Raw genomic sequence first — 14,177 nt, forward strand, 5'->3', positions numbered from 1 at the left:
CTTCGTCAGAGGGCAAACAGGCAAATTTAGCAGGGGATCAAATACTTTTTCACACACACACATACTGTTCATACATTGCATGCATAGCTTTAGGTTTGGTCTACCTAAACAAGATCTCGGGTAACAGGACTGGGAAAGGCAGTTCTAGGCTGGATGAAACAGTAATCTGACAAAGTAAATGGCAAAGGTTTGATCCAAGTACATTGGTCCATGTAGCTTAGAGTTGTAGAGTTGGAAGGGACCATGGGGGGGAGGGGTCATCAAGACCAACCCCAGCACACCATGTTTTTCTAACTACGCTCTAGTGCATGTTCATGACCCGCTTTCCTGTGTGTTTACAAAAACAGTAGATTCAGATGCTGGGGGGAAAATTGAATTTTAGGAGAGAAGCCCCCTAACCCAACTTTCTGCCCAGGCTCCTGGCTTTCTCCCTGAAGAAAAAGCAAGCAAACAAACATGACTTTGGGTCAAACTGTTTCAAGTCAGACTTTGGGAACTTTCTGCTTTCGCTTCACACTCAGGCCTAAAGATTTCTAGAAAAGTCATTTTTTTCAGAACAATGACAGACCCATGGCTGAATTTGCTAGATGTTCAAAGCAGAATCAATTTACTTGGACCTTCAAACAAGCTAACTGGCTACATTTTTAGAGTAAGAGTTGTGCCATTTTGGCCACAGTGCTCTCCCTTTAAGCACCCCTTCCATGGTGGATTATCCTACAGCCTCCTGTGTTCTGTGAAATTGTAAAATAATAATAATAATAAATCTCTCATTTCACTGCTCAGCAAAAGGCCCAAAGGCACTAACCTCTTTAGCGATCAGGCGACCGTCCACCTCGCCATAGAAGTCTTTTATATTTTTGATCGTGGTATAAGATGAGTTCATGGCGTTGATTCCAAATGAAATCTTCTCCTGTGCTACCAAGGCTGAAGTCAGTACACTGCTACAAGAGCTTGCACCTAAGGACAACGCAAAGAGATGGCCTACTCTCAGTGTGAGGCAAAGCAATCATTTAGGTGAGAAAGGAACAATTCCCTCCAGCATTAGTATTAGAGGATATCCCACCCCATCCTTCCCTATTCATATACAATATAGCTCTTTCAATACCAGATTTGCACAAAACCAGAAAAACGCATGAGCAAATTTGCAATTGCCTGACTGCGCGCCCCCCCAAGGGAGGACAGGGAAGGCAAGGACTTGAACCCTGGGACTTGGTGGTAGGCCAGTGGGGAAGAGGCTGGAGAAGGGATAAGCTGGAGTGTGCTAGAGGTTTGGGTTATTGCTTCAGAGAAGCTGAGTGCAGCTGGTTTAAAATGGTTCTCTTATCTCTTTCTGCCAAGGTCATGCAGACTATAATAGTAAGGCCAGAAGGAGCCTGGCTTTCACTTTCTCTTTCTATCTCTCTTCCTTCTGGTGTGGTGTTCTGTACAGTGGTACCTTGGTCCTCAAACTTAATCCGTTCCAAAACCAAAGCGTCCAAAAACCAAGGCGCGCTTTCCCATAGAAAGTAATGCAAAATGGATTAATCCGTTCCAGACTTTTAAAAAACAACAACCCCTAATTTAACATGAATTTTATTATCCAACAAGACCACTGATCCATAAAATGAAAGCAATAAACAATGTACTGCAGTCACACAATCATTCAATTAGTAGCTGAACTGGGTTCCACACAGTCACAAAAACAAAAAAAAGAGAGCCGCAACAACAAATGCACAAAATAAACAGACAGACCTCAGCATCACACTCAAAACGGAAGTGTGGCACTCAAATTGGAAGCGTAACTCTCAAAATGGAGCACAATCGGCTTCCGAAAAAAGTTCGCAAACCGGAACACTTACTTCCAGATTTGCAGTGTTTGAGTTCCAAGTTGTTTGAGTACCAAGGCGTTTGAGAACCAAGATACCACTGTATATAGTGTTAAGGTTTAGTCTTATTATAAGTTATTGTAAGTTCAAGTCTGCTGCAACTGGATTTCTAATGGACAGTTCCAATCCTGAATGTATTGGATTTGTGACCGTTATGCTCATTTGCCTTCAGTGGCAGTAAAGCTCTGCTGAATGAAATACAATTGCTTCTGGTCTATTTTCTGGGAATCCTGCAACGTGTTTAAGTTTTTACTCTGCTAACTAAATGTCGGAGTTCCACTCTGGATCAATATTGAGTAGAATTTCACCACACAGAAGAAGGCAGCTCCACCATCCGGCAGCAGAACAGAATCAGTCCTGCTGGCTCTTTTCCTCTCACAACCTGCTCCAGGAGAGTCCTACATGTTGCCAAGCAATGGACCAGGCCGGCCCAGAGGGGGTGCTCAAACCCCATGTCCAGTCCGTGTCTGTTGAGGAGGGCTCCAGAGTGAGAGGCTAGAGGGGAAACGTCTCAAGCTGAAGGAGTTGGGACATGGCGACCTCGCTGCATTACTTTCAGTGAGTAAAAGTCAATTGTCATTGTGACTACATTATTACATGAGCACTGTTCCACAGCATTTGATACTTTCATTTACATACATTCATTCGAAATAAAGATATCCTCCCACCATGTTGACAAAGAATTCTACAAAACAGTAGTCAATATCCAGAATCACTGTTCGGTGTTGGACATCATATTTGCTGAATACACAAAACTTCACATGCTTGTCTTTCATGGTATAAAGTTGGGTAAAGGTAAAGGGACCCCTGACCATTAGGTCCAGTCGTGGCTGACTCTGGGGTTGCGGCGCTCATCTCACTTTATTGGCCGAGGGAGCCGGCGTACAGCTTCCGGGTCATGTGGCCAGCATGACTAAGCCGCTTCTGGCGAACCAGAGCAGCACACGGAAACGCCGTTTACCTCTCCGCCGGAGCGGTAACCATTTATCTACTTGCACTTTGGCGTGCTTTCGAACTGCTAGGTTGACAGGAGCTGGGACCGAGCAACGGTAGCTTACCCCGTCGCGGGTATTCGAACCGCCGACCTTCTGATCAGCAAGCCCTAGGCTCTGTGGTTTAACCCACAGCGCCACCCATGTCCCACAAATCTGGTACCTTGCTTCATTTAAAGATTTTCAGAGACTTTGAGAGTAAAGATTTCATTTTGTACTTGTTATGGTTTGAAGGAATTCTATAAAGATTGTCTATTACGTATGTATATGATCATCGTATTGCCTAGACACTGCTGACAGGCAAGGAATAGCCTATACAGAAGGCAGGTATCAGCAAAATGGAGCTCTCTTTCTCTTCTGACGGAAACCTTTAAAACAGTGGTGGAATGTGGCTGCGGGAATACTTTTTACCTTTAAACCCCACCGCTTGGAAGTTGCTACAGTATCTGGGACCAAGGTTGGCAATAAGCTGCAGAGTTCCCACGGAGAGAGCTTCTTCAAACAAATACATCGGCCCCTGGCACCAAGTCAATGAGCTCTTCTGTTTCCAGATCCGTGGGGTAGCCACATAACCGTAGACGTCGATAAAAGAAGAGGGGTCCATGGAAACAAAGTTCCCTGGGAGAGGCTGGATGTATTGCATCTGCAACAGGGGAAAAAAGGAACCGCTGAATGGCTATGCTACGATTGGGTAGCTCAGTCACCTCCCTCTGGAACTCAGATCTAGGCTAGGCTAGGCTAGAAGCCTTCTCTCCAGTATCCATTTTTCTAGGATTTTATTTTTATTTTTGTAGGAGCATTCAGTTTTGTGAGCGCCCACCCTGCCAACACTGGCCGTGAGCAGCCGGGAGGAGCCAAGGTGGGAGCCAATGGCCATGTCCAAAGAGCAAGTTCTAGCCAAAGGATGGAGGAGCCAGTCAGAAAGCAGGACTGAGGGACAACCTCGGCCCCTCGGCGGCCCCCTAGATTGCCCCCCTGATTGGAACACATGGCAATCTGTGGGGGAAGAGACATCTAAATTGCCCTTTGCTCCAATCGAGCAGTTTTCCCGGGAAGAAAGCAGCAGGGCAAGATAAGCCCAGCACCAATCTCACCTGAGCACAAAGTGATTACCTTTGCAGAGCCAACTCTCTGCCCGTTGACATAGGCTGAAATGGTGCAGGTCTGTTTTGTTTCTTTGGCCACTGTCACCGCCAGATGGTGCCACTGCCTGGTCACTAGCAGCTTGGCACACCTGAACTGGACTTGAGATAAGGCAGAGGACCGCCCAAGGTCTCCAAATTCAGGTTCCATCATGTCTGCAATGGCAGAAGCTAGCAAGTCATTCACAACAAATACAAGTGTGTAACATTCCAACTAAAGTACTAGATGCCATGAAAGGACTTGATTCCTATTTATTGTCGGTGGATATTAGGGTTCCTAATGACAAACCTAGACAGCATCTTAAAAAGCAGAGACATCACCTTGCCAACAAAGGTCCACTATGGTTTTCCCAGTAGTTATGTATGGAAGTGAGAGCTGGACCCTAAAGAAGGCTGATCGCCGAAGAATTGGTGCTTTTGAATTATGGTGCTGGAGGAGACTCTTGAGAGTTCCATGGACTGCAAGAAGATCAAACCTATCCCTTCTGAAGGAAATCAGCCCTGAGTGCTCACTGGAAGGACAGATCCTGAAGCTGAGGCTCCAATACTTTGGCCACCTCATGAGAAGAGAAGACTCCCTGGAAAAGACCCTGATGTTGGGAAAGATGGAGGGCACAAGGAGAAAGGGACGGCAGAGGACGAGATGGTTGGACAGTGTTCTCGAAGCTACCAGCATGAGTTTGACCAAACTGCAGGAGGCAGTGGAAGACAGGAGTGCCTGGTGTGCTCTGGTCCATGGGGTCATGAAGAGTCAGACATGACTAAACGACTCAACAACAACAACATTAGGATTCCTCAGTGACTGCAAATACATCTCCTCTGGGTGAAAACCCTGGAGAAATATATCTTGACTGGGAGGGGTTGGGGAATCTTAAGACTGTATCCATGCAGCTGCCGGCAACATTTGTGCAATGACATTCCACGCAGCACTCACAATCGTGGCAGAAGACCCCGGTCGAAGAGAAAGATCAAATTTCCAATGTTAAAACATTGCAGTTTGAGTGTTGACAAATGTGATATGCCTAAAACAGAGCCGTTCCGAGTCCAGAAAAATGCCTGGCTCCTCCCTGGACAAATAAGTACACGTTGCTTATTTATTGTGTGAAAGTATGTGGCAAGACCCTCAGAAGGAAACCGTGACTGTTAAGTACAGAATCTGTACACTGGCTCAGCTTTACGCAGAAATTGGATTTACCATGACGTCGGCAAGCAAAGGAACAAGCAAAATTTTGACTCTTATTCCTGCAGAAGGCAAGGCCAGCAAATTGTGTGTCCACTACAGTGCCAGGTGGAGAACCACCCCTGTTTCAGGACATTATAAATCCACAATTTCTGTAGGAAAGAAGCTCAAGAAGGAAGGTTTTCTTGGGGTGGATTCTACAATTGGGAACAAGAATCAGCAGAAATTAACAGATGTACAAAGAAGTAGATTAGAAGGGAATTCAAAGTAGCACTAATTAGGAGAGGAGCCAAGCAGATTCCTTAATATTTCTTTTCCAAACAGTGTTGCGAACCGTTCTGTAGATGGGTGGACAGTGCTCTTTCTTGCTTAATGGTGTAATGAAGGGGAAAACTGAGAGGAGCTAAATGCAGTATTTAAAAAGAAGAAAAGAAGAAAATGTTGGCTTTGGCCCTGGACTTGAAAGTTGGGAACCACAAAGAGACCCTACTCTCTGGTCAGGAATGCATCTGGTAATTGGGAGATTCTCCTTGCCAGAAGAGGCACCTCATGCTGGCTTTGACTTCTGTTTGCCTTCTCTTACAATTTAGAATATTCATTTAAACAACTTAAAATGACTTCCCTTCTTCTCTTCCCATGGTTCATTTTGCACAACATAAATCCTTGCATATGTTACACAAACTAAACCATTTGGTATTCCATTATTACATCCATCAAAACTTATTTACACTGTTGAATTTATCTTAATGCTGCCCACGTTTTCAAGCATACACAATCTCCCCCCCCAGTATATTCAATAAGCATTTTCTAATCTTCTTTAAACGTATGTTCTTCTTGTCCTCTTTTTCTATATGTTAAGTCTGCAAGCTGCGCATATTCTTTCAGCTTATGTTGCCATTCTCCTTTAGTTGGGATGTTTTCCATTTTGGGGCTAACGAAACATGGGCCGCAGTAGTGGCATACATAAATAACCATTTTTGACACCTGGGAATTTCCATCAGAATTATCCCCAACAAAAAGGACTCTGGGTGTTGTTGTTTTTTGGAAAAGTACTTTTAAACATTTTTTTCCAATTCATTGTGGATTTTCCCCCAATACTCTTTTACCCATTTACAGGTCCACCACCTAGGAAAGAATGTTCCCTCAACCTCTTTGCATCTCCAGCACTTATCTGATTCAGTCTTATGTATCTTAGCAAGCTTTTTTCTTTTGCATCTTCACCAAGGCCACTCATGGGCTCAGGCCCTGACCCTACACAGCCCTTACCTAGGGCCTGGAATGCCACTTCCTCAGTGGAGATGGTCAGGCAACCATCCATGGGAGAAAAGCTCACGGCAAAGCAGATGAATTCTTCTTCCGTCCTTGCCATGTGACGCACCAGCGTGAGGAACCGGAGATGGTGGCCGCTGTGAACAGAGCCCATCTTGCTGACCAGGAACCAGGAGGAGAAAGTCAGGCCATCCAATGGGGGGAATGGCCTGGGGCCTAGAGAACCAGAAAGGAAGGTTGCAAGTCAAGTACTACCGATAGCGATGCGCTTGGACCGTCCTGGCTGCAGGTAGTTCAAAGTTATCCCGAGGCACAAAGAAATATGTCTGCCTCCAGGTGCTTTAATGTCAGGGGAGCACTGTTAGAATTCCTGCTCTGTGATTGCAGTCATGAGATTGTTGTCTATCTCATGACGGTATATGTTTTGACTCCACAGAGTGGGAAGTGACAGAGATAGGATGTTTGTGTTACTGTGTTCCGTGTAGTGGCACTATTGTCCTTTGTTCTTTCTCTTTGCTGTCTGATGCTAGAGAGAGAGGGAGCCATGTTGCAGTGCTCCGTGTGTGTTTATATGTAAATAAAGTAGATTAGCCAAAATGCTGAGTTGCTGAGGTCTGTCACACATGATGTGCAAACTCTGCGGATCCCTAAGTGTAGTGATCAGGTGGGATTGCTATTAGGAATTATAACAAATATACAGTAAGCCATCTGTGTCAGTAATGAAAGAATTGCGCTGGCTGGGTTTAAACTATTTTGATATGATTTTTTATCAATCCACATCTCTGCATCACTGTTCCATTTCTCTTTCTTGACAAATCACGTAAGCAGCCCAGTTGCTTCGCCAGGCAGGCATCCTGGGCCATAAAGATAGTGAGCAAGCTTCTTTGATGTAGCTTTTCTGATATGTTAATCTTAGCATGTTAATCTTAGGGCCAGGAAACAGATCTCACCTGAAGGTGATAATGATCGCTGTCTTCCTGGCCATTCTTCTTATCATGTATATTGCTTGTTTATCACCTCTCTGGGTTGCCAGATGCACTCCTTTGTAGTTCTGTTTTGTTTACCCCAGAAATATGTGTGCTTAATTAGTTTTGGTAGTTTAATTTTGTCCCCAACCTGGGGTTTGTTGAAATGCTCAGAAGAAATCTGATTGGTTCTTTCGAACACCCTGTAAAAAGTTCTTTTGTGAATAAAACGACCTGGGCCAGGGGGTGGAGGGAGAGATTATTATACGCACCCTTCCCAGAGTCTTGCTGGTTCAAGCCTCTGTGTGTATTCTTTTTAATCAGAGTTCAATCCTTCCTTTACTTTGAGAACGCCTCACCTAAGTGTGCCGGTGTCAGTTGGCATTGGTCGCTGTGGTGTTCGGGCTGAAGAAAGCTTTTGAAGCTCCCGAACGAACGACCAGGAGGGAGAGAACATTCCAGTCGGGCATGTGTCTCTCCCAGGGTCCTACTCAAGTGTAGGCTGAGCTCCTGACAAACACAACCTCACTTTCCACACAGGAGAAGTGGAGAAACTGAATGGAGGGCACTGAACAGGTTTATTCTCTTAGCTGGGGGAGGAGTGCTCCCTAAATATCAACCTGTGAAACATACCTTCCCACCCCTGTCTCCATGGGATGACTTCAATGTCTAATCGACCTCCTCTGAATTATTTGAATTAATGTATGGTCAGAATGCAAGTTGGCCTTATGCTTCGACACCTGTAAAGTGTAGGGGATGGGTCATAGCTCAGTGGCAGAGCACAAGGTGCCAGCTTCCATCCCTGGCATCTTCAGGTACGGCTGGGAAGCAGGCTGCCTGCAACCCTGGAGAGCCATTTCTAGTCAGTGTCAACAATACTGAACTGAATGGTCTGGCATTGAACAAGGCAGCTCCTTTATGCTTCCAATTGAAGGGGACTATAAAGGGACGCGGGTGGCGCTGTGGTCTAAACCACAGAGCTTAGGGCTTGCCGATCAGAAGGTCGGCGGTTCTAATCCCCGCAACGGGGTGAGCTCCTGTTGCTCGGTCCCTCCTCCTGCCCATCTAGCAGTTTGAAAGCACGTCAAGTGCAAGTAGATAAATAGGTACCGCTCTGGCGGGAAGGTAAATGATGTTTCCGTGTGCTGCTCTTGTTCGCCTGAAGCGGCTTAGTCATGCTGGCCACATGATCCGAAAGCTGCCTGCAGACAAACGCAGGCTCCCTATAGAGCAAGATGAGCGCGTAACCCCAGAGTCGTCTGCGACTGGACCTAACGGTCAGGGGTACCTTCACCTTTACCTATCCAGCTGATAAAAAGGTAAAGGTAAAGGTCCCCTGGGTGGTTAAGTCCAGTCAAAGGCGACTATGGGGTTGTGGTGCTCATCTCGCTTTCAGGCCAAGGGAGCCAGCGTTTGTCCACAGACAGCTTCCCAGGTCATGTGGACAGCATGACTGAACCGCTTCTGGCACAACGGGACACCGTGACGTAAGCCAGAGTGCACGAAAATGCTGTTTACCTCCCCACCACAGTGGTACCTATCTATCTACTTTCACTGGCGTGCTTTCGAACTGCTAGGTTGGCAGGAGCTGCGACCGAACAACAGGAGCTCACCCCGTTGTGGGGATTTGAACTGCTCACCTTCTGATCAGCAAGCCCAAGAGACTCAGTGGTTTAGACCACAGCACCACCGATAGCTGGCAAGGGAAAATAAGGTGCTGCTCTTCCTTTGCTTCCTGCTCCTCCTCAGTCAGCTCCCTCCCCACATTCAAATGGTTGGAGGGAGTAGATCATATGGGTAGTTTTAAGTCCTTCTCACAGTTTGCACCAGAATTTAAGTTCACCTGGAAATATTTACCTTTCCCAGTTCCTCCCAAGATGGAGGATTCAGCGTTGGGGCCCAGAACAGTAGACAATGCTGGAAGAAACAGACAGCTGGAAAAGCACAGAAAGACAAGACAATATTGGTATCTCAATATATCGATAGCAATCAAAAGACTCCTTGAATACGTCTCTCGCAATCACCTTTGGGCCTGCTCTAGACTCTCCCCTACCTAATCCTTATTATTACTCATTCATTCATTTATTTTACTTTCAATATTTTATACGCCACCTGTCAGGGAACTGCCATCAGCTCAGGGGCGAGAGGGGAAAAGCCGGGTGGATTACAGAGAGCCCCCAAAGATCGTGGGAAGCAGCACCTCCTCAGCGGAGGAGGGTAGCCACGCCTCTAGTGGAGAGGAGGGGCAGGGCTCGGAGGAGGTGAGGTTGTGCCGGGACACCTTGCCGGAGCAAAGCAGGGAGGAGAGAGGTCCTCCGTTACCCACACCCTCCTTGCGCAGTAGGCTTCCGCGCCAAGAGGGGAGGTGCAGACTGGGCGTCAAGAAACTACTCTGCTGGGGAAGGTTTAAGGACCGCCCACTCTCAGATTCTGCCAGTGAATGAGCCAGCCACAGAATAGTGGCGCTCTGCATGGCGAAGGGTTTTTTGGTACCAATAACAAGGCTTTGCAGCCAACCAGGGAGGCATTTGCCTGATTGCTCTCGAGTAACCCCGATATCCTTACACCACCTTTCAGTGCAAAGCCCTCCCAAGGACACTCAAGTTAACGATTAAACTATACAACGCATTGAAACCATCTCCTTATAAATACAAAAGCACTAAACAGCCGGCACAGCAGTTAAAATAAAACAAATGAAAATGAAAAGAAACAGTAACAGTTTAAATATCCAGCACAGCACCTCCATTAAAAGCAGACTGAAACTAAAATATTTTGAGGCTCTTGTAATTTTAATGAAGATGGGATTTAAACCTATATCCAACAGGAAGGAGTTCCACAGATACAGGGCCAAGGCTGGATAGGCTCCGTCTCTTACTGCCCAGTAACGATATTTTCTGATGGATTTGACCATTCGTGAAAAGAAACTGCTCTCTAGAATGGGGAAAAGGTGAGGAAAACATGGGGACAAGGTTTTCATGCTTACCTTCTGGGCTACCTGCTTACTGAAAATAATTGGGAAGACCTCAAAGCATAAAGGTAAAGGTACCCCTGCCCGTACGGGCCAGTCATGTCCGACTCTAGGGTTGTGCGGCCATCTCACTTAAGAGGCCGGGGGCCAGCGCTGTCCGGAGACACTTCCGGGTCACGTGGCCAGCGTGACGAAGCTGCATCTGGCGAGCCAGCACAGCGCACGGAAACGCCGTTTACCTTCCCACCAGTAAGCGGTCCCTATTTATCTACTTGCACCCGGGGGTGCTTTCGAACTGCTAGGTTGACAGGCGCTGGGAATGAAAGGCAAGAGCGCACCCTGCCACGGGGATTTGAACCGCTGACCTTTCGATCGGCAAGTCCTAGGCACTGAGGCTTTTACCCACAGCGCCACCCGCGTCCCTCAAAGCATAGGCAACCACTATCACCAATAGTGGTAGCACCAACACCATCATGTGTCTACAAATTAGCCTCCTTTCTGCTCTCCGGGATGAAGATTTCCAGGCAAACTCAAAAGGCTGCCTAATCCTACATCAACAGAAGTTGGGATCAAAGATGCTGATCTTGGTTCAGGGGGTACACACACTGGATGGGTTCTCAAGTACATATGCAGGCCCTGGGTGTGAAAGGATTTCCCCATTCATCTCAATGGCAGGGGCACTCTCACAGCCATCTCCCATCAGAAGCTTCAATGCTATAAATCAGGGGTAGGCAACCTAAGGCCCAGGGGCCAGATGCGGCCCAATCACCTTCTAAATCCAGCCCGTGGATGGTCCGGGAATCAGCGTGTTTTTACATGAGTAGAATGTGTCCTTTTATTTAAAATGCATCTCTGGGTTATTTGTGGGGCATAGGAATTCGTTCATGGTTTTTTTCTCCAAAATATAGTCTGGCCCCCCATAAGGTCTGAGGGCCAGTGGACCGGCCACAGCTGAAAAAGGTTGCTGACCCCTGCTATAAATCATCACAGGGTAGAATTGAGAAACCCTTAGCCATGGAATTGCCATGCATTTGACCCGTGACCTGTTTTGTTCTCATAAATAGGCAATTTGTCTGCAAGCTGGCAAAGTGACAGGAATACAACAGAAGAAGAGAAGAAGAGTTTGGATTTGATATCCTGCTTTATCACTACCCTAAGGAGTCTCAAAGCGGCTAACAATCTCCTTACCCTTCCTCCCCCACAACAAACACAAGGTCACCCAGCAGCTGCATGTGGAAGAGCAGGGAATCGAACCCAGTTCACCAGATTACGTGTCCAATGTGAAATGTGACACCACAACGAAACTGTGTGCCATTCTTGCAAATAGAACCCAAAATATACAGGGCCGAAGCCAGAGGGTGTTAGTGCCAAGCTAGAGAACACAAGCAAATGCGGTACCCGTATCCTTCCAGGGACATGTCAAATTCCACAAATGAAGGTGCCAGGCAGGCATGATGGGAATCCAGGCTGCGTGGCGTCGTCATGGAGACCAGGCTCATGGCTGCCTGGAGAGCTACGGCAGAGCTGTTGGATACCCAGGATGTGTCTGAGCCCAGGGAAGCCTGATGAAGATCTGCGGAACTGTTTGCTATAGTGACTCCGGAACCTATAACGGCAAACGCATAGTGTCATGCACTCTGTTATTGAGCTTGGGTTCTGCCTTCAAGGGAGAACCTCTGGGAGGTACAACTGGAGGAAGAAGAAGTGTAGCTATAGGAACACAGCAAAGCATTCCACAACTGGGAGTTAGGACTGTGATCTGAGGGCTGATCTGTACAACCAATGCTATTTTTCTATAAAAAAAAAGGTGCCATGAACTTCTCCCTTGTTCTCCTAGAAGATAAAAAGGTAAAAAAAGGGGGGGGAGGAAGGAGCCCTGGGCGGTTAAGTCCAGTCAAAGGCGACTATGGGGTTGTGGCACTCATCTCGCTTTCAGGCCGAGGGAGCCGGTGTTTGTCCACAGACAGCTTTCCGAGTCATGTGGCCAGCATGACTAAACGACTTCTGGTGCAACAGAACACTGCGACAAGTGCCAGAGCACACAAAAATGCTGTTTACTTTCTCGCCACAGTGGTACCTATTTATCTAATTGCACTGGCATGCTTTCAAAGTGCGAGGTTGGCAGGAGCTGGGACAGAGCAACGGGAGCTCATCGGCAAACCCAAGAGGCTTGGTGGTTTAGACCATAGCACCACCTGCTCCCTATGGCAAAAGAGTTGATTTTCAATCTAGTTTGCTTGAAAATAAAAGACAGTAATGTTATCTAATACAGGTGTCGCTACACATCGGCTAATTGCTATTGCAGTTTTGAAAGCGGCACGTTCCTATTTTCATCGGGAAAATGTTGGAGGGTGTGATATAGGCTCTGTTACATTAGGCAGGGCATAAGAAAGCTAGAAAAGCCCTGAAGGATCAGATCAAAAGCAAATCTATTCCAGCAACGTGAAGCCTGTTTGAATACCTGCTCCATGATTGCAATCATGGGATTGTTGTCTATCATATGACGGTTTATGTTTTGACTCCACAGAGTGGGAAGTGACAGAGACAGGATGTTTGTGTTACTGTGTTCCGTGTAATGGCACTATTGTCCTTTGTTCTTTCTCTTTGCTGTCTGATGCTAGAGAGAGAGGGAGCCACGTTGCAGTGCTCCGTGTGTGTTTATATGTAAGTAAAGTAGATTAGCCAAAATGCTGAGTTGCTGAGGTCTGTTACGCAAGCTGTGAAGACTCTGCGGGTACCAAAGTGTGCTGATGTCTGTTTGGATCAGTCGCTGTGATGTTTGGGCAAAAGAAAGCTTTTGAAGCTCCTGAATGATCGACCAGGATGGAGGGAACATGCCAGTCAGGCATGTGTCTCTGCCAGGTCCTACTTGAGAGTAGGACGAGCTTCTGACAAAGCCTACCCTTTCTTCAGGGCAGCTATGCCTAGGAACTGTTGCCGTCATCCATGGAAAAAACACAATTACTGCCAAAGAACTGTCAGGAAGCCAGATAGCTCCCACCCACGAATGCCAGTCAGAAGCTTTGCAGAACTTCTGCTCCTTGGCCAGGCCTCACCTTCATTCCAAGATGCATGACATGAGCCACTTCTGTCACAGAGAGGAGTTGAGGATGGACTTACACCAGGCCCTGATGCTACAGGCAGCCATGTTGTCCTGAGGCAAAGGAACTGTCTGAAAAAAGCAAGTCAAAGAAAGTAAGATTTTGCTCACATGGCCAAGCAAAGGCAACAGGAACCTTTGTGTGAGGCAGCCTAACCCAGTAAAAAAATAGCAGCTGCCAACATCTGCCTGCTTCCACTCTTCCAGAGGGAGCCCAGTCCTTACTGGAAGAAAGAAGGGGCAGTCAGGTGGGGATGATAGTTGCTGCTCTTCCTCAGTGACAGATGGTCAGGGGGCAAAAAACAGTTATCAACACACGCCAATTCACTTGTACGCCATGCTTCCATTTCACTAAATAAATTAATTTAAATTCTGTATAGCTTAGTCTTCAGCCTGTCAATTTTAGTGAGAAACGCATTCAGTTTGGCTAATCCTTCTCTGAAATCTAAGCATGCTACTAAGTAAGGCAAGCACCAGTAATATATATATACATTTTAGCTGTGTATATACAGTGGTACCTCGGGTTACATATGCTTCAGGTTACATACGCTTCAGGTTACAGACTCCACTAACCCAGAAATAGTGCTTCAGGTTAAGAACTTTGCTTCAGGATGAGAACAGAAATCGTGCTCCAGCGGCGGAGCAGCAGGAGGCCCCATTGGCTAAAGTGGTGCTTCAGGTTAAGAACAGTTTCAG

General features: G+C 46.7%; 1 protein-coding gene across 1 annotated transcript in view; it reads right to left on the bottom strand.

Annotated features, from left to right (window-relative positions):
• WDFY4 (WDFY family member 4) overlaps positions 1-14,177 on the bottom strand; it is a 194,022-nt gene that overhangs the window by 131,005 nt on the left and 48,840 nt on the right. Inside the window, exons 15-21 of the mRNA XM_081911650.1 lie at positions 13,438-13,553; positions 11,780-11,987; positions 9,271-9,347; positions 6,446-6,664; positions 3,971-4,155; positions 3,269-3,500; positions 806-957 (exon numbers count right to left, since the gene is read on the bottom strand). Of these exons, the coding sequence (XP_081767776.1) occupies positions 806-957; positions 3,269-3,500; positions 3,971-4,155; positions 6,446-6,664; positions 9,271-9,347; positions 11,780-11,987; positions 13,438-13,553 (1,189 nt within the window). The remainder of the gene's footprint in view (positions 1-805; positions 958-3,268; positions 3,501-3,970; positions 4,156-6,445; positions 6,665-9,270; positions 9,348-11,779; positions 11,988-13,437; positions 13,554-14,177) is intronic.

Source organism: Podarcis melisellensis (assembly GCF_964234715.1).
Source record: "Podarcis melisellensis genome assembly, chromosome: 5".
Taxonomy (NCBI): Eukaryota; Metazoa; Chordata; class Lepidosauria; order Squamata; family Lacertidae; genus Podarcis; species Podarcis melisellensis.